The following is a 19,691-nucleotide window of genomic DNA, read 5'->3' on the forward strand; positions in this document are numbered from 1 at the left end:
ACACTTGCGACTTTATGATCTAGGAGGACTGCGGCAAAGACAGGGCGTGGGAGAGGAAATGGAAGACGGCTGCGCGTAGTGTCAAAAATCTGGTGGCCAAAGGGGATGTGGTCTTAATAGCCTTACATACAGATTTCCGGCTCGGAATTGCAGGCCGAGAAAGAGGCAGGGATGGAAAGACATACAAGATGGATGGGCGACCTTCAGTCCTCCAGTTGTTTTGGTCTTCAATTCTCATCAACCGCATTGGGTTGCAAAGGATTATGGGGATTGTAGTCCAGAATATTTGCCGGGCCAAACGTTCTTCACGACTAGAGTACTGACTATTATGGAGATATATGCCAGTGAAGAAGTACCATTTGTAAAGCAATTTTCAAAGAAGTAGCCGTGCTACATTTCAGAATGCATAACAAGAGCAAAACTATTGTGGCACATTAAAAACTAGGGGAATTATTGCTATAAAAACTTTTGTGGACAATAATCCTCTTCCGCAGATAAATGGAATACAGTATTTTATTACTGTTATTTGCCATCAAAGAAGTTCTGAGTTAGTGGCCCTCTGCATAAACTTCCAGAAGGTCTTGTCATCAGCAGCCCTGTTTAGATCTTGCAAATTCATACCAGTATTTTCTTTTATTCATTTATTTTATTTATTTCAAATATTTTTACCCTGCCTTTCTCCTTAAAATGGACTCCAGACAGATTTAATCAACAAAACACAATATAAAAGCTAACAGTGAGTCTACAAATACTAAAAAGGATCAAACAAATATGACTATGTAAAAAACAAGCAACAGCAAAACACTTTCAAAGTAGCAAGGTACAACCGTCCATTATTTAAAAAAAAAAACCTCAGGCAGCTGGTCACTTGGAAAGCTTGCTTCTTCACCTGTTAGCAAAAGGACAGCAAAGATGAGGCCAGTCTGGCCTCCTGTGGGAGGGAGTTCCAGAGTCTGGAAGCTGCAGCAGCTCTCTCCTGTATTTCCACCGAACACACCTGGCAAAACCAAGAGAAAGGCCTCCTGATGTGAGCAGGCCATTAACAGAATTTGAACAATACTGTTTCCAAAAATATAAAAATAAAAGGATATGATTGACCTCATTAATATACTGTATAAATGTATCACTGAGAAAGAACATGGTAAGGGCAGAGGAACCAAAGGATCCTTGGAAGAAAATTTAAATAATATACTTGAAGAAGTTTGGACAGGAATATGGTATAAATATCCATATAAATCAGTATCAGCTAAAACGAAAGAAATATTTCTGAAAGTTGTTCACAGATGGCATCTATACCCTATGAAGTTACATAAAATCAATGGATATATTATACAAGTACTGGAGAAAATGTGGACAAAAGGGAACTTTGCAACACATGCGGATTTTTTGCCCAAAAATACAGTAGAAGCATTTTGATATGAGGTAATCAATTGGACAGAAATGCTGGCTAAGCAAAAAATAGTTGCGAATGAAACATTACTATTATTTTCAGCAATTACAGGGAGAAATTAGCAGCTACTTAATAAAGACCTAATTGCAAATATTATAGGGATGGCAAGGTGTGAAATTGCTACAAGCTGGAAAAATGGCCAAGATATAAAATTAAAGACATTTTTGAATAGGATATGGCAAATGCTCTTGATGGAGAAATTGACCAATAATATAAGAATATATGGAGGAGAAATAAAGCACAGTCAATTTTTCAAAACTTGGAAACTTTTATTAAAATACACCAGTGAGCTAAATGAGAAGTCACATGATTTAGGAAATAATCTAGATTACTCAGATTGTTGGTCGGTAACTTTCTAGGATGGAATGGGGATTTGAGATTGTAATTGTAATTTTGTTAAATGGTGTGAATAGCTGGTGTTTAGAATGTTAACATATTTAGTAAGGAAGATGAATAGTTAATTGTATTATCTGTTTATAATGTGATTGTCTAAAATAAAGTTTTGTAAAAAATTTTAAAAAAACAAAAGTCGAGCAGGCTCATACAGAGAGATGCAGTCCGTGAGACAGCTTGGGCCAAAGCTGTTTAGGGTTTTATAGGTTAGGGTTAGAGTCAACACCTTGGATTCAGCCTGGAAACAGATGGGTAGTCAGTGAAGCTGCTGTAACAGGAGGGTTATGTGATCCTTGTAACCAGCCCCAGTCAGCAATCTGGCTGCTGTGTTTTAGACTCACAGAACTTTCCATAGGCATACCTACATAGAGAGCATTACAGTAATCCAGCCAATATGTAACTAAGGTGTGTGTCACCGTGGCCAGATCAGACCTCTCCAGGAATGGGCACAGCTGGCACACTAATTTTAATTGAGCAAATTCACTCCTGGCCACTGCCAAAACTTGGGCATCCAGGCTCAGAGAATCTCACACTGAGTCTTCCACTTTTTCGAACATTACTGTCTTTTCCAATGAGTGTTGTGTTTTCATGGTATGCCCAAAACACAGTAGCTGTTGTCACTTTGGAAGTCCATTACCTATGCCTAAATTCCCTTTTGTTTGGTCTCCACCCACCCACCCCAACTGCATATACTGTGTTTATGAATCTACAGCCTAAATATAGTATTCTAAATGAGGAAGTGGATGGTCATTGACAACATCTCATACTGAAATAAATCTGCTAGTCTTTAAGGTGCCATAATACGTTGTTTGTTTTTATTATATACGTGTAAAACAGCCTTTACAAAGCACAAGAGTTTCCTCCAACTGAAGCCTGTGTGAAACGTTTGTTTATTTAAAAAGTTTCCAAGTGCGGTTTAGAAAGATCAGCAATGGAACCGGTCTACTAATAAAATGGCTCTTCCATTTGTGTTGTGACTTTTATCATCTGCAAACAAAAACAAGCTGCCACAGCCTGACACCTCTGGGTGCACGGAACTGCCAGTCCAATAACCTACCATCAACCAGCTATGTAGGCTATGCTGTCTAGGGGATTATGGGAGCTGCTATAGTCCAATATATATGGAGGGTGCCAGGTGGGGGCAAGCAGCCATAAGGCCTTCTCCATCTGTTACAGCAGACCTGGGCAAAGTGCGGCCCGAGGGCCACATACGGCCCGTGAGCCGCTCCTGTCTGGCCCGCGGACAGTTTTGAACATCAAAACCATTTATAGCTTTTTGTCTAAGGTTGATCAGTTGCTTATCTTTAACATATTGCAAAAAAAAAACAAAAACACAAACCTCTTTAGTATTTGTGAAGATTAACAAGTTTAAAATAAAAAACAATCATAACATCACTGTTCATTTTACTGTATTTTTAAGTAAAGTTGGTTCGGTCCCCGAACACAGGTTTTTCATGTGATCCCCCTATAGAAATTAATTGCCCACCCCTGTATTACAGCGACATTCCTTTCTTCTCGGGCCACCCTACCCTTTAACAACAACAATCCCCTCCCATCTGATGATGAAAAGTTTCAGTCATAACAAAAGCTTAATCCCTTAAAACTGTTGAATTGGCCTTAAAAATGTTAGTACTCTACAATGGCTTCTGTATTTATTTATTCACTGCCACCCCCCCATTCCCTGTGGTTCATTATGACTGCTGGCTATTAAAGTACTGTAACTTACACAGGAGTGAATTTACTTTCCTTGGCCCCATGCCAAAGGGACATACAGTTCTCTGGGGCCCAGGAAACCTGGACTCTCGGCTTTCTTTCGTTTTCTTTTGGCTGCCCTTCCTATTTGACAGGTGACTGTGTTTCACAATGGCCAATTTACTAAGAGGAAGCAAGCACTGAGAGGTTTGTTGCCACCACAGTTTCCATAGGAGCAGAAACTCTGTTTCTTGGCATGGGGAAGGTCAGGGTATGCTGAAGCAAACGGGGGAACCTTTGAATGGTCTCTTCAGGATTTGCAGTTACAGCACAGTTTGGAGAGAGGTAAGTCTGGACAACGCTAAACGGTCGGGTCATAGTAACTTCCTGTGTGTTTAGCTTGGCTCCCTTGAGCAAAGCAGCTGACATCTGGAGCAGCTGACATCTGGAGCACCTCTGAATGTGGAACCAGATGGGAATCTCTAAATGGGTCAAGATGCAAGGATGATCCTATTTTGGGAAAAAACAAAAAGATGGAAAAGAGCAGAACTCGGTGGTGTTATAAATCACACAAATCTCCTAAGACCCACGCCGTGTGGCCAATACCAAGCAATGATGGGAACTGAACTCCAAAGGTTCCCCATCCTAGGTATATAATTCATGAGAGTTGCTAGGTCTATTTATCATCAAATAGATCCTGATCATTCACATAATTGCATCTTGTATTAATTTGATCAGATGCTGTAGTTACATGTGCTCTGAAATATAAATGTGACATCATTCCTTGGTCTAGCTCCGTAAAGTGAAATACAGCTTTTTTAATTCTTTCCATAGGTAGGGTATCTATGGGACCATAGAAAGCTGCTCCTTAAGGGATCAGATCATTAGCCTAACCAACTCCGTATTGTTCACCTTTCTCAATGTTTCTCCGGAAGAGGAGTGGAGTTCCAGGGTTGCCATCCCGATACACAGCCGGCAACCGGTCTTTCCAACATGGTTCTGCGGAAATGGCAGCCTCAGATCTACCCCACGAAGATCTGGAAACCTCTGACAGAAGCCTACTAGAGTCTCCGTTCTTTTCTGCTGCAGAAGAAGCATCAAATGCCAAGACCAGCGTTCTCTGTCCATCAAAGGTATGGGTGAATGCTTTTAGTTGCCTCCTGGCCTGAAAAGGCTGAATACTCATATATGTACTGTATATTATCTAAAGCCTCTTCCTCTTGAGGAGGGTTTTTCCCAGGCCACCTTTTATAAGGTCCGTCCTAAACATCCCTGTGCATAGGCTTAGAATCTGAAAGACATGACAGGAGGAAAGCAAACTCATGCACAGATTTTTGAAGCTGCATAGATCTGATTTAAGGCCTTTGTGCCCTGCTTTGTTGGATTTTCTTCCAGAGAAGGAAAAGGCTAGAAATACAGACATCAATCTATCTTCTACCGGCTCAGACTATGGATCCCCCATGCTCAGTACTCTCTTCTGACCGGCCATTCTCAGAATGCGACTGGAAAGATTATGGACAGGGATCTTTCCTAAATGTCCCCGGAGGTGCTAAGAGTTGGCACCAGAACACTTTTGCATGTAAAGAAAAAAGGCCCGGGTTCTGCCATTGAGTTCCTGCCTTTCCTGTCCTTATAAGATTAGTGGTGATGCGGGTTGTCTGGCTTCCTCTGATTGATCTGTTTCTCATGGTGCAGCAGTGGTTATCTGAACAGAACACTCCTTTGCCCCAGCTGCAACCAGCTAGGGAATTATACTGTTCAGTAGACAGAGTAAGCAAAATATCATTCTCATTTTCATTAAGTCCCCAAGGACCGACACCTTGACAATTTTTCCTAATTCATTTTTTTTGTTTAAATCCAGTTTCTGAATTTCCATGGAAGATCGTGAACTAATTTCTTTCTTGCTTGCTTGCTTGCTTTTTAGGGGGATCATCTATTTGTCAAGGGAACACGAGGATACCCGCAGCGCAGCGGTGCAAGAAGCCCAGTCAAGGGAAATGGTTGTGTCGTCCTTCATCCCAGGCCTCTCCGAGGAACCACAGCCCTGGGTCCACAGTGCATCGCTTACTCCAAGGAGAGTGGAATGTATGTTTCGCTTTACTTGAGATTGCTGTGGGAGAGACGTAGGACAAAATCCTATGTATTTGATGGGTTTTAGGCCCCCCAAACAGGTGTGTGCTGGTTTGCAGGCCAGGAGGGGGTGGCAATCTTACAGAATGAGGGGAGATTCGGGGGGGGGGGAGAACAAACAAATTCCAAATCCTATTGTAGTTGTAGAAGAGTTACGTAAAGAGGTAGCCGTGTCAGTCCGTGCTAGCATATCAGGCGAAACTAAAAGAAGAACAGAACGTTCTAGTGTGAGCTTTCGTTGGCAAGTCCAATTCCTTAGAACTTCTCCACGAAGCCTCATATTAAAATATACCAGTTTGTCTGCTTTATTTTTTTACTCTTCTTTTGGTTTCACCTGATATGCAAATCTTGCTGGGCTCCCATCCCACTGGTGGAAGAGGCAGAGGAAAAGCATAAGAGAAATGCACATGCCAGGCCAAGGGCTGCCATATTCTTTCTCTTTCTCATGGGGAGAGGGAGGACTTTGGATCTGGTGAATCCGAAGCCCCTCCCTGTCTGTCACTCCCATTTTACCATCAAAGCACTGAAGATGGAACAGCACAGATGGCAAGTTTCCATCTCAACAAGGAGAATGTTTGTCCCTCTCTGATCATGAGTGGAGAAGAGGATCTGTTCCATCTTATGGCTACTGGGACACCCTTCCAGAGAGCACAGGGTTGCAGCCATCATCTACCAGGCATTATCTGTCTCAAGAAGGAGGTAGAATGAGAGGACTTCTAAGCAATGGTTCTAAACTTTGTGTTGATATCAAGAATGTCCTTTGCTAGATATGAACTCTACAAAAGCATCAGGAACCACATAAATAACGGTAGGGTTGGCTTGCATTTTCAATCTCGTCTGCATTTCCTACCCTTATTTTTATTTTCTTCCTTTTTTTGCTTATGTTTTTGGCTTCCAGCGCCTTCAGTTCCAGTTCACCAGTTTTAGACAGGGTAGGGGAAGCCAAAGAGCAGAGCTAGGAAATGCTCCATTTTCAATACTGCCGCTTCCAAAATCTCCCAGCCTCTTTGCTCTGTGAGTTTGCATGTTGCTTCCCATTTTACTCTTGGCAGAGATACAACGGACAGTACCAAACACAGGGAGAAGCATCCCAGCTCAGCCTTCAGGAGGAGAAGCCATTCTTTCTGTCATCTCCCAAGCCGTGACAACAGGGGCTATGATCCCATGCACCTTCTAGCTAGAAAGGTGTGGAATGGCTCAGAGCTGAGCCTGCTAGCATCCTTGCAAGAAGAGATACAAAGGAAATCGGAATGGAGCAAAGTGGGTTCCAGGCCCAGAGGACAACCTCAAGAGCGGAACCTGGAGTTGGAACTTAACATGATGCAGTTTGAACTGTTCTCCCTTAAGCAGAAGGTAATGTGAAACCTCCTGGGAAGCTGCCAGATGTTTGCAGCCAGAAGGCCATGTGGGAGCATCTGGATCAGCAGTGATGCTCCGCCTCTTGGTGCGGGAAATTCAGTCTTACTCACATTGGAACTTTTTGGTTGCCATGGCCATGAAGTTGACTCCAATTCATGGCAATCCCAAAAAGATTCTCAAGATACGTGAGATGTTCAAAGAGTGGCTTACGCTTGCTGTCACCCAGTACGTTCTCATGGCTGAGCTGGGATTTGAACCCAGGTCTCCTGAGTCCTTGTCTGTCTTTCTGTCCAGTACTCTATGCTGGCTGTCAATGACAGGAACTGATGCAATTAAAATACAAGTGATGAGCATGAGAATCAAGTCTCTGTTGAGAATCTGAATCCCTTTCTGGCAATGGAAATTCACTGGGGAGGGCATGGATAAAACCTCTTCTTGAACATCTTGTATTTAGGCTTTAAAAACTATACTAGGGTTTTGCTTGACAGCATACAACTGTGTAAGAACATTAACATGCTGACTCTTTCCCACCACAGGCTGATGGCCTCTGATGGCCTCTACATATAATACAAACTGAGGTTTATTTACAGTCAGGGCAGGGAGAATGCCAGCTTGCCAGTCTAATCCAGCCAAGAGATGGTCTGGGTTCGGGTTGAGTCAAAGCCCTGCCTTCTTCAGTGCAATAAATGTAAGAAGTGGTACCTGAAAACTCTGCTGATCCCTTATCTCTTCCCCCAACAGATGGAAAGTTCCTTCACTCATCTCGAAAGGGAGAAGAAATGGCTGGAAACAAACCACGCTGAAACCAGGAAGCCGGGAGGAGACCTCAAGGATAAGTGAGCAGGGTCTTTGCCTTTGAGCAGGGAGGAGGGGGGGGCAACTCGAGGACCACTTCCCAAATTCAGGAGCCCCATTGAAGCTGTGAGATCAGACCTCTGGCAAGAGTGACCTGTCCTTCTCTCATTTCTCCACAGCCACCTGACTGTGAGAGAGCAAAGACTAGGCAGATGATCACACAAGGAAACAGACTGCAGTCGGGACTGCTTGTAGAGTAGTTCTGTGTGGTCTGTTTCCTGGCGATCACACAACACACCGGAAAATGTGCTTCAGCTTGACCCCGATCTGTGCCCAAGCCGAACCTGTTCTGGCCATACAGCTGCAGAGTTCCTGCCTTTTTGGGGGGCCATTCAAGCCACCCCTTCTGGTGTGATCAGGCACGCACCTTCGCAGCCATCTCAAATCACACCCTGAGTGAAGGCAAAGGGGTGTCAGAAAGAAAAAAAGGGAAGATCTTAGTTACATTTTAAGAGGAACTAATTACACTGCTCATTACTTCCAAGCAACCACATTGCTCTCCCTGCTGCAACTCAGCAAGTATGTCGTTGCGCTGTGCATAAATGAGTATGTTGCATGGACTTTATCACCTGCTGTTATTTTGGGCTATCAAGTTGCTTTTGACTTATGGCAATCGTATGAATGGATGACCTCTAAAAGGCCGTGTCCTTAGCATCTCTGCTCAGGTCTTATAAACTAAAGACTGCGATCCCTGTCTTGAGCTAATCCATCTCATATTTTGCCTTTCTCTTTTCTTGCTGCCTTCAGCTTTGCTATTATTGTCTGTCCCTATGAGTCTTGTTTTCTCAGGATGTTTCCAAACTATGGTAGCCCCAACGCCTTAATAGTAGACGTGAAAAATATAAGGAAACATTCTCTAGTTCCCTTTAGTGGCCAGTTCTGATATCACACCTTGGCAATATTTATAGCAATGCAGAAGATGCAACTCGAAAACACACTTCCCTTGCCAACTAGGACTGATAAGATGGCATAAAATCATAATTCTGGTCCAAATGCCTTTAAAAGCCCTTTAAAAGTAATATTGGAAAGTAACTAAGTGTTACTTGTGACACCAAAGTAACATAGGTGTTAACCATTACATCTACAGTGGTGCCTCGCTAAACGATGTTAATTCATTCCGTGAAAATCGCTGTCTTGCGAAAACATCATTTTGCAAAACGCGGTTCCCCATTGGAATGCATTGAAAGCTATTTAATGCATTCCAATGGGAAAATTGTCGTTTTGTGAAAATCATCCATAGGAAACATCATTTTGCGTAACGTGGTTCCCCATTGGAACGCACTGAAATCTATTCAAGGCGTTCCAATGGGGGGAAATCGTCGTCTAGCAAAAATCATCCACAGGAAACCATCGTTTTGCAAAGTGCAACAGCGATCGCAAAAACTAATCTTCTAGCGGATTAATCGTTCCACGAGGCAATCGTCTAGCGAGGCACCACTGTAATAGTAATTACTAGGTGTGCTACTTGTAGCCCCAAAAAAGAAACAAGGTAAGGGAAAACTACTTATAACTGGTTTCTTCCAAATTCTGGTCTTGCTCGTAAAAAGCCTTAGTAAAATAAAATGCTCAGAAATCTCCACAGAGAGATGAGGAGGAGCCATTTTAAAAGTGTTCGTTTCAGTGCCATAGCTCTGCGAATGTGCTTCAGCATGCACAGGGAAAACAAGAGAGTGGTGACATTTTGATGAGGAATGGGTTTATTTCAAGGTGAGCTTTCATGGATCACATCCCATGTCCTCAGATGCAGGAGATAGTTAGGCTACAGGCCTGCTCCCTGACTCTTCCTTTCGTTAGGCAGAGTATTCTGGCTTAGGGTGCGATCGGGCCTGTCTGATTGCACTGTGAAACTGGGGAATTTCTAGCAACCTTGCTGGACACCCAGTATGGTGTGGCAGACGATGTGAGAGACTAGGACTCAGGGGACCCGGGTTCAAACCCTGCTCTGCTATAGAAGCTTTATTTGGGGGTGGAACTGGTAAAACCACTCCTTTAAAATCTTACTTGCCTTGGATCACCAGGCTGGTTCTCTCTCTCTCTCTCTCTCTCTCTCTCTCTCACACACACACACACACACACACACACACACACACACACACCTCTGCTTCCCATGGGTGGAGGGGCAGGGCGGAGCACCTTGTACATATGTCCGGGCATGTCTGTCTTTTAGGACCGTCCGTCTAGAAATGGAGCTAGAAAAAAACAAACCTTATTTCAGCAAGAGGAAGCCTGCGTCACCACCACCAGCCCCAGATTCTGGCCCAGATCCAGACATGGTAAGGAGAGTCTTCCGAATGTCGGATGGGTGTCCTTTACGGATCACGACCCCCAGAATCTCCCATCCAGAGGGGCCATATTGGCTGGAAGACCCCTGGAAAAGGGACTTTTCCACACACTGTTCCATTCTTCATGAACAAAAAGATGCATTCCAAAAAAGGTGTATAGACTAGCTTTCCACAGCCTGCTCCCCTCCTCATCTTTTGGACTACAACTCCCATCGGTCCCTGTAAGCATAGCCATTGGTCAGGTATTCTGGAGTTGCAGACCCATATATTTGGTGGGAACCCAATCAGGGGAAAGCTGTATGGACGGCGATTGATAAAATCTAAGGCACTAGGGCTGTTTGTTCTTTGAACAGGTTTCCATTGATTATGGACAGGGTTTTGATGACTTCATAACAACCCAAAGCCAGAATAAAATGCACACATTAACTCACTTAGTATAATCAGTATATTTTTGTGGGGCTTGGGACATGAATTGTTGGGGTATTTAAAGCACAGTGGGTTTAGAGGTAACACCACCCTGCACACAACACAGGAAAAGTGGCTTTTTTAACCTGGTGCCCCTCTGGATGTTTTGTACTAGAACTTCCTTCATCCCTGCAAATTGTCAGTGGAGTCTGGGGCTGATGGGAGTTGTTATACAAAAACATTCTGGTGCCACTCTGTGGGGTTCCTTGAATGTTTAAATCAACATTTGAAAACCTGGGTTCAAATGACCTTTTAGCCCTGAGGCCTGCTGGGTGGCTTTGGGCCACTTTTTCCACTCTCGCCTACCTCACAGGGTTGTTGAGAAGGTTTAATGTCCAAGTGGCAGAGGAAGAGAAAAGCAGAGAAGCTGCCTTGCGCTGCACCAAGAAAGACAGAGAGAAGAGGGGATACAGTGGGGTCTCTACTTAAGAACTTAATCCGTATTGGAGGGTGGTTCTCAAGTGGAAAAGTTCTTATGTAGAATCTGCATTTCCCATAGGAATGCATTGAAAACCATTTAATCTGTATCTGCTCTTTTCCGTCCATAGAAACTAATGGGAAGCTGCTATTCCGCGTTTTACCACTAGAGGGGGATTTTTTCTTTTTTTCCCCTTAGGTCAGGGAACAGTGTTAAAAGCACTTCTGGCGAAGCTAATTTTGAAGCAATGGACTGAAAACCAATTAATCCGTTCTGGCTGTTTTTTTGTTATGTAGAGGTGCGTTCGTACATTGAAGCATTAGTTCCCATAGGAACTAATGCAAAGCTGGTTAATACGTACTCTACCACTAGGGGGAGAACTTTTTTTAACCTAAGATGACCTAAGGTTAAAAAAAGAGCAGGAAAGTTTTTTTTCCTGTTCTTATCTGGATTTTTGTTCTCAAGTAGAAGCAAAATTTAGCAAATGGAGCTGTTCTTAAGTGGAATTGTTCTTAAGTAGGGACGTTCTTAAGTAGACACCCCTCTGTACATCAACCCAATATGATAAGCACTCTCTTTTGTACCAGGGTAAGAAGAATGTGGGTCAAGAGCTGACCGCTCTCCAAGAAAGCCTGGCTACTCACAAGAAACGGATCAAGGCCCTAGAAGCCAAACAAAAGGAAATGGCGCAGCAGCTGAGCACTGCTAAAGAGGTTTGTCCTAACAGGCAGTTTACGAGTGCTGGCTGCATTATGAGCCAAGCACCCTACAGTTTATTTATGAGTGAGTCTCTCCTCCTTCCCACCTTATTCTCCCTTATAGCCCTTTGAGGTAGGGCAACCTGAGAGCATGTGACAAGCCCAAGGTCAATCAGGGGTCCCCAACCTTGGGCCTCCAGATGTTCTTGGACTTCAACTCCCAGAAATCTTGGCTAGCAGAGGTGGCGGCGAAGGCTTCTGGGAGTTGTAGTCCAAGAACATCTGGAGGCCCAAGGCTGGGGACCACTCATAGTTTAGTGGGGATTAGAAACTGTATCCCGCTAGTCCCAATCTAACATGTTAACCATAATGACACATTCCCTCCAGCTGCTAGTTTTAGCTTGTTTTTTTCCCCCTTTTGGTTTTTTTGTCCTTATATTTCATGCCTGTTTTTAAATTTGTACATTAAGGGTCAACATAGACTTGATATTCAAGCTTCCAAAATCAACTGGCTCTTTTTCTGGCTGGAGAATTTTGATTGCTGGGTGGTTTTAAAAATCAAGAAACATAAGGGGATGCCTTTAAATTAAATTTATTTATTCTTTCTTTACAACGTCTGGGTTCTAATGGATTCAGGTTGCTCAGTCCTCATTGGTTGTTTCATTTGTTTTAAAAAGCAGAAGAACCCTAATACATGTGACAGGAGATCAGTTAGGAAGCAGCATAGCTAGATTATTTCCCTCCTCTTGTCTTTCCTTGATGTATATGCAGATTGATACTCACAGGCTTCCTTCCTTCTTTCTCTCCCTTCCTGTTATTACTTGCTCCTCCATTATACTTGAAGAGGCAGACATGCACATCTGGAAGTCAATGTCAGGCACTTCTGAATCAAGCTTGAGAGATCTATCCTACAACACTATCCACTAAATAGATTTCTTGAGTGAAAGAACGATACATTTTCCTTCACTCTCTTACAAATTTCTAGAGAGATATTCCTATTTTGGTAGTCACAAGCTCAGGAGGAGGCCACTGCATCCTGCAAGTAAAAATGCCAAATAAAACCTCTTCTCTTTTTTCTTTTTTTTTTTTGCCTCTGGAGGTCTCCGTTTTTGCATACTTAGACCTCCCTTTTTCTGAAAGCCCACTTCACCTAGGGAGCCCTCAGCGCAGAACACCTGAGTTGTTTATTATTATTATTATTATTATTATTATTATTATTATTATTATTATTATTATTATTATTATTATTATTATTATTATTATTATTATTATTATTATTATTATTATTATTATTATTATTTATTTATTTATTTATTTATTTATTTATTTATTTATTTATTTATTTATTTATTTATTTATTTATTTATTTATTTATTTCATTTATTCTCATTGTAAGTATATACACGGTATACCCATACAATGAAATTCACAGACACCCAGAGACCAGACACATGCACACATAAAATTCCCCAAACACTCCCTACCCACTAAAAAATCCCCAACACTCCCCACCCACTAAAAGTCCCCAATAAGAATATAAACGTTGTTGTTGTTGTTGTTGTTGTTGTTGTTGTTGTTGTTGTTGTTGTTGTTGTTGTTGTTGTAATCCCAGCAGGGTTTTTGAAAAACAGCACTTCCAGAACATTCTCCTCCTTTTTGCTCCTCAGGGACAGCGAACAGCATTCAGCCAGATCTCCGAAGCAGAACACAACGCTACAAATCCACCTCAGAGCAACGAAACATTGAGGGAAGGAGAAAGGATCCGGCTGCGAGCTGCTCACAGCAGCATCTGCCTGGTTCGTACCCCCAGAACCTGTTTCTTGGCTTGAGCCGCATATTCCCCGTGGCCAAGATCCTTGTGAGAGAAACGTTAGCTTTGCTTCCCACTCAGAGCCTTGTGACACCCCGGAACGTCACGCGGCCCCTTTGAGCCACCCAAAGGACAAACCAAGGAAAGGGGAGAGGGTGGGTTGAAAGCCATAGTGGCTGGCAACCCACTAGGGTTGGTGGGGCTGAAGGACACAACAACCAGTTGTGGGTCCAGCCGGGAGCAAAAACAGGCATTCAGACAAACACACCAAGACCCGGAGGTTTCTCAGTCTCCTAAAGGCAGTCCGGCTTTCACACGGACGCACAGAAAGAGCCCCTTTGCCTCGAAGAAAGAGCCGAGAGGAGGAAGGGAGCTGGCAATAAGCTGAGCCTGGCATGGGGCAGAGACTCTCTTCCTGGTATACACAAGCAGCTGATGATTTAAAGGGCACCCGAACCCAGAGCCTGTCAAAAAAAGAGCAGTTCCAAAATTACGCCAGCCAGCATGAACTGCCAATAAGATCTACCATGCAGGACAAACAAAATTCTCAAGAAAAATGGGCAAAGTCCCAGAGAAGGTGGCTCTTGCTAAGCCAGCGGGAGGAATAGTCTCTGCTGGAGGTGCTTTTACTTGCACACTATCAACATAAGACAACGCTTTCCGCCTGCTGGCTTCCTCCTGCGTTGGATGACATTTTTTCTTAGCCCCAGCCAGCAAAGGTCGTGGGGTCATGGATCCTAGATATTATAATATAAAACATCTAGATTTCCTGTGCCAGGTACTATCAGTGGCCTCATTAAGTGCCAGCATGGCTTCTAAAGGTTCCTCAGCTAAGTGGCTCTTTAATTGTCCTCCTGGCCCCCTTCCCTTGCATGTGGGCCCTACTACTTAAATTAGCTGGTTCTTGTTCCCTTGAGGTCTTTGCAGCATCCCTCAATCAGCCCTTAATTAATCGGTTCTTGTTTCTAGAGGGAAGCCAATCTGTGTCCTTGTTTCATGTCTGCTTGAGGCAGTCATTTCCTCCCCAGCTTCCCCCACCCCACCCCACCACGGCAAGGGATAGATTCTCATCTGCTAGGGTCAGTTCATTTGGATTTGAGCTGAAAATGCACCCTCTGCCGTTTGGTTGTTCGATCCATGCAAAACCTGGGCAGAAACGCAACGGCTCCTGGGTTTTAAGTGAGCCTACGGCTTGATTTAGAACAATAATTCTGTGATACATTCTAAGCCAACGATTCCCAACCTTGGGGCCCCCAGATGTTCTTGGACTAATGCTCCCCAAACCCTGCATCACTAATTGGGAATTCTGGGAAGTGCAGTCTTAGAACATCTGGGGACCCGTGGTTAGGAGCCACGGTTCCAAGCCAAGGGTGGAGGAGCTTGCGTCCCTCCAGATGTTGGTGGCTGGCCCATTTTGGGCTATTAGGAGTCAGAGTCCGCCATCATCTGGAGGGCTACCCCTCCTTCTCCTTTGTGTTAACCACACTGCGAGCCGCAGAACAATAATTAAAACTGCATTCTGGTCGAACGATCTGCTCATTAACTCAAGAGGAAAAGAACCAACTGGTGGAGAAAGTGAATGGGTTAGACCTGCAGCTGAAAGCGACTCTGTCAGACCGGATGCGACTCCTTCAGGTATTGGAAACTTGCAGGTCGTTTGGGGAGGAAAAGGTGGGCTATTCGGAAGGCTAACGGAGAGCAAGCAGGGGCTAGGTAAGAATTCAACCCCATTAGGCTGCCTGACTATAACAGCCTTAGCCAGGGTTGGCACCATGCAATTGGGGGGGGGGCACTATCGTTTTTGTAGCTTGGTCTGTCCAATTTTTAGGTGCTTCCAGCCAAAGAAAGGTGTGTGTATGGGGGGGTGTCAGCGTGTTCTATTGACCATCTTTGGAAAGCACCAGAAGCAGGGATGTTGTTGCAAGATGTGGCACAGGGTTCACATCCCCCCCAAACCCCATCCCTCCCCCAAATCCCACGTTGAGGGACACAGTTCCACAAAGCTGCCATTTTCTGTCTGTTTCTCATTTGTTCAGGAAGGGCTGCATCGCAAAGCCCTGCGCCCATCCCTCAAGGCTTATGATGCCACCGTGACATTGATGCCCTCTGATTACATTTGCTGTTCTGCATTCTGTGATCTTCTATTTTATTAGCTACATTTCTATCTTTTCATTTCTCCTGTGAGCTTCCAAGCAGCATTCAAGGCTTTCTTCCTCCCTCCTTCCTCCTCAGAGCAACCTTTTAAGGTAGCTCGGGCTGAAACTATGGCTTGCCCGAGGCCATCCTGCGAGTTAGATGCCCGAGTGGAGATTCGAACTCAGACCTCCTGACTCCTAAACCAACAATCTATCCTATGTTTGGACAAGGCTTGGAAAAAAAAACTTCTGTGGATTACAAATCCCCTAATCCCTGACCCAGCATGGCTAGCGGCCCTAGTGGCTGGGGGTTTGGGTATTGTAGTTTCCCTCTTAAGTTCCTTTTTTTGGAGGGAGGACTTTCTGATCGGTATGGCGTTGTCTGTTTTTGCGACCACCCTGATCCTTGTAAGGAGAGATTAATTGTAGTGACCACTGGATTGCAGGAGAAGGTGGAGCTCCATCGACAGGTCCAGCATCTCACTTCGGAGCTGGAATGTGCCCGGAAACAGCAAGAAGGAATCAGTGAGCAAGTCTCCGCCCTCCATTCTGAGCTTCTCAACACCAAGACTCAGGCGAACCATCAGGAAAAGGAGAAGGTCCTCATGAAGGAGGAGCTGGAATTGACCAAACAGGTAACTCTCAGGTCTGGAAACGGTCCTTGTGTGATTTTACCTGCAACATGGGTGGAATCTCTGCTCACATGACACATGCTGCTATGTGCTTAAAAACAGCCTCAGATCTTGGAATGCCAGTCCTTGTTGTTGTTGATATGGACCATCAAGTTGCCTCCAACTTATGGCGATCCTATGAACGAACAAACTCCAAAAATGTCCTGTCCTCAGCAGCTTTGCTCAGCTCTTGTAGATTCAAACCTATCACTTCTTTTAGGGAGCCCATCCTTTCTCGTATTGGGTCTTCCTCTTTTCCTGCTGCCTTCCACCTTTCCCAACATTATTGTCTTCTTATGATGTGCCCAAAGTAGCAAAACCTCAGTTTCATCATTTTTTTTTTGCCTCCAGAGGGTGTTTGGACTCGATTGGATCAAGGACCCAATTGTTTGTTTTTCTGTCCATTGAGAGTATCCATAAAGTTCTCCTCCAGCACCATATGTTCAACGAAACCATTTTTTCCTATCAACTTTCTTCATTGTCCAGCCTTCCCATCCATCCATAATAACTGGGAATACAGTAGTGTGGACGATCTTGGCCTTGGTCTCCACTAGTAGATTTGTACAGTTGACATCCTTATTGTAGCCAAAACAGTCCCACCTCTGTTTCTCCTAAGCAGAAAAGCCCAAAATGTTATAACCTTCCCCATTACAGACTTTGGTCCAATTAATTCATTTTGGTTGCCATTTCCCTGCATGGTTGGTTGTAATGTGTCCAGAACTTGGAAAGATTACTTTTAGATCCCAATTCCTACTACCTCCAAGTACCTGTGGGAGGTTTCAGAAAACTGTAGTTTGGAAAGTAGCTTTTCCGAGCTCTTGATCTGGGTCTTTGCAGAACTATTCCCAAGGTCAATAATTCTGCACAGAGAAAGGTAGGTTACTACAGCCATGTGAACTGACCTGAAAAGTACACTCATCCTAGCAAATGAAGTACAGTGGTGCCTCGCGAGATGATGATAATCCGTTCCACTGAAATCGCTATTTAGCGAAATCATTGTCTAGCAAAAAGCTAGACAATGGAATGCATTGAAACCTGTTTAATGCATTTCAATGGGAAAGAATCGTTGTTGTCTTGCGAAGATCGGCCATAGGAAAGCCACTTTGCGAACCGCCAATCAGCTGTTTAAATAGCTGTCATGCAAAGCTTAGGTCCTGAAAATGCCTGTTTGCGAGCATGGAGGGAGCTGTCAAAATCTAGTCTAGCGAAAATCGGTTTGCGAAGCAGGCACCAAACATTGTCTAGTGAAATTCCCCCATAGAAATCACTGTTTTGCGAATCGCTATAGCGATCGCAAAAAGCCAATGTCTAGCGAAAAAACTGTCATGTCGGGTACCTGTCTAGTGAGGCACCACTGTACAACTTTGCTACCCCCCCCCTTACAGGTAAAGGAGGAGCTTTCTTCTGAAGTGACAGAGAGCCGTCAAAGGCTGGAAGAATTGCTCGAAAAGGTTCACCACTTAGAAGCGGAGAAGGAAATCCTAGAAAGCCACATCCAGGCTCTAGAGAATGACCAGACCCAGTTGCTGCGGGAGAAAGAAAAGAGTGCCCCACAAAATCAGACAGGGGATGTTCCTCTTCAAGACGGCTGTGGGCATCACAGGTACTTGCTAAGAAAATGTTATGAGACATTTTTAGGCAAGGGAAATCGCCCTGATGACCTCACAGGGCTGACCCATTTTGCTGACTAAAGCTGGCTCCTCCTCCATCGCAGTACAAACAGCTACCAGGCTGACACCCCGTGACTTTATCGTTGCTGACGAGCGTGTGCCCTCCTCTGCCCCAGAGGGCAGCCAGCTAGACTGAGTCACCTGGCATTGGCAGCTCTGTCCTCCCACAGAAGGAAGTAGCCAGCTTAGGGGGACTGTTCAGAGGTGGCCAACGCTGCTCGTCACTCATTTGCCATCTGAGATGGTTACATCGCTGCACCTAATAGCAGTCAGCCCTAGTAAGGTCCTTATGTGTAGGAAGATGTATCAGATACTGGCTAAATTCCTTGTTCTCACCAGCTTTGAAGCACTGGATGCTGGGGAGTGGGGTTCATCTTTTTCAGCAATCATCCAGTACTTCTGTACTTGCTGTGTGTGAGAGCTGTAATCATCACCATCATCTTAGAATTGCAGAGCTGAAAGGAACCCTATAGAATAGATCATTGAATCCGGTGCCTGTCAAGGAGGCACAGCGGGGAATCGAACTCCAAGTCTCTGGGAAATGACACTAATTTTGTACAGAGATATCTTACCAGTGTTTAGGGACCCAACAAGACTCTTTGACAAGGGGTTTCGGAGCTCCACTAGATTCTTCTGAGCCTTTAATCCAAGGCAAGAGCAAGACAAGGAGTTCCTCCTTTCACACCCAGCTCCCCACAATGTGGCAAAATGTTTCTGTTTACTATTAGCACCTTTTTGCTTTGAAAAGGAAAGTACTGTACACACAGAAAGCAAGCATAAAAGGACTGGATGGTTGTTCAGAAAACCTGCAAACAACCCATTCCATGCTTCTAGTTCTTAAGAAAGCTGCAAACAACCCATCCTATGCTTCTAATTCTTGAAAACTCATGAAACAAAGCAGCAGTTATTTTTGGTTTTCTTGATTTGCATTTCTGCCCAGATTGTTCTCACGAATGCAAAAACTCCTCGCAAGACCAACAGAAACTACCTTACCTTCTCTCCTCCAAGAAGGAAAAAAATTATAATTCTTTGGTGCATAGGGTGATGAGATTTGTAGCACTTCTCTAGTGACATCCTTCTCTCCCCCAACACCCCGCAATCCAAGACCCTCCAGGGAATCTCAGGCCTTGCTGGAAAAGGAGAAAAGCCTCCTGCAGGCTCGTTGCCTTGAGCTGGAGGAGGCTTTGCACCACAAGCAGGAGGAAATGGAGAACCAGTTGGCCGAGCAACAGCAGATCTCCAAGTCCTGGAGGGACAGGTGGGAACAAGCGACTGCAGCCTTGAAGAGCAAAGAAGAACAGTCGGCAGAAACACACCGGCAAAGCCAGACCTTCTCCCCCAAGGTAAGCTGGGAAACCTCTCTGTCTCTCAGGCTGCCCTCTTTTCTCCCTTCCCGACTTCTTGTGTACCTTTCTCAGCACCCAGGTGTGCTGAGATGGCATGAGTGTGGAGCATCCTCTTCTCTAGACCTCCATGCCAGGAATTCAAAAAGAATGCTTTATGTCTGGTTTCTGGGGGAGAGGTTCCCTTCTTTCACTCAACAAAGTCCCCGTGGTTTTGGATGATCTGCGGGCGGACAAATTCTATGTCTATGTGCCTTTATATTTGTATGCATGCCCATGGATCAATCGATTTCTCCTGTATGGAAAGTAACTGGGCTCAC

General features: G+C 44.4%; 1 protein-coding gene across 3 annotated transcripts in view; it reads left to right on the forward strand.

Moving 5' to 3' along the window:
• The first annotated feature begins 3,703 nt into the window (after positions 1–3,703).
• LOC110084461 (uncharacterized) overlaps positions 3,704–19,691 on the forward strand; it is a 38,890-nt gene continuing 22,902 nt past the window's right edge. For 2 of the 3 annotated variants that reach the window (XM_072981569.2, XM_072981570.2), the window contains exons 1-12: positions 3,704–3,880; positions 4,471–4,668; positions 5,481–5,620; positions 6,718–7,018; positions 7,766–7,860; positions 10,047–10,152; positions 11,632–11,757; positions 13,410–13,538; positions 15,104–15,187; positions 16,134–16,322; positions 17,744–17,961; positions 19,134–19,371. In XM_072981569.2, coding sequence (XP_072837670.2) covers positions 3,809–3,880; positions 4,471–4,668; positions 5,481–5,620; positions 6,718–7,018; positions 7,766–7,860; positions 10,047–10,152; positions 11,632–11,757; positions 13,410–13,538; positions 15,104–15,187; positions 16,134–16,322; positions 17,744–17,961; positions 19,134–19,371 — 1,896 coding nt within the window. In that variant the 5' untranslated portion in view covers positions 3,704–3,808. Of the gene's footprint in view, positions 3,881–4,369; positions 4,669–5,480; positions 5,621–6,717; positions 7,019–7,765; positions 7,861–10,046; positions 10,153–11,631; positions 11,758–13,409; positions 13,539–15,103; positions 15,188–16,133; positions 16,323–17,743; positions 17,962–19,133; positions 19,372–19,691 lie in introns of all 3 variants that reach the window. The other variant, XM_078381074.1, reaches the window with a different exon arrangement.

The sequence above is a fragment of the Pogona vitticeps genome, chromosome 12 (genome assembly GCF_051106095.1).
Source record: "Pogona vitticeps strain Pit_001003342236 chromosome 12, PviZW2.1, whole genome shotgun sequence".
Classification (NCBI taxonomy): domain Eukaryota; kingdom Metazoa; phylum Chordata; class Lepidosauria; order Squamata; family Agamidae; genus Pogona; species Pogona vitticeps.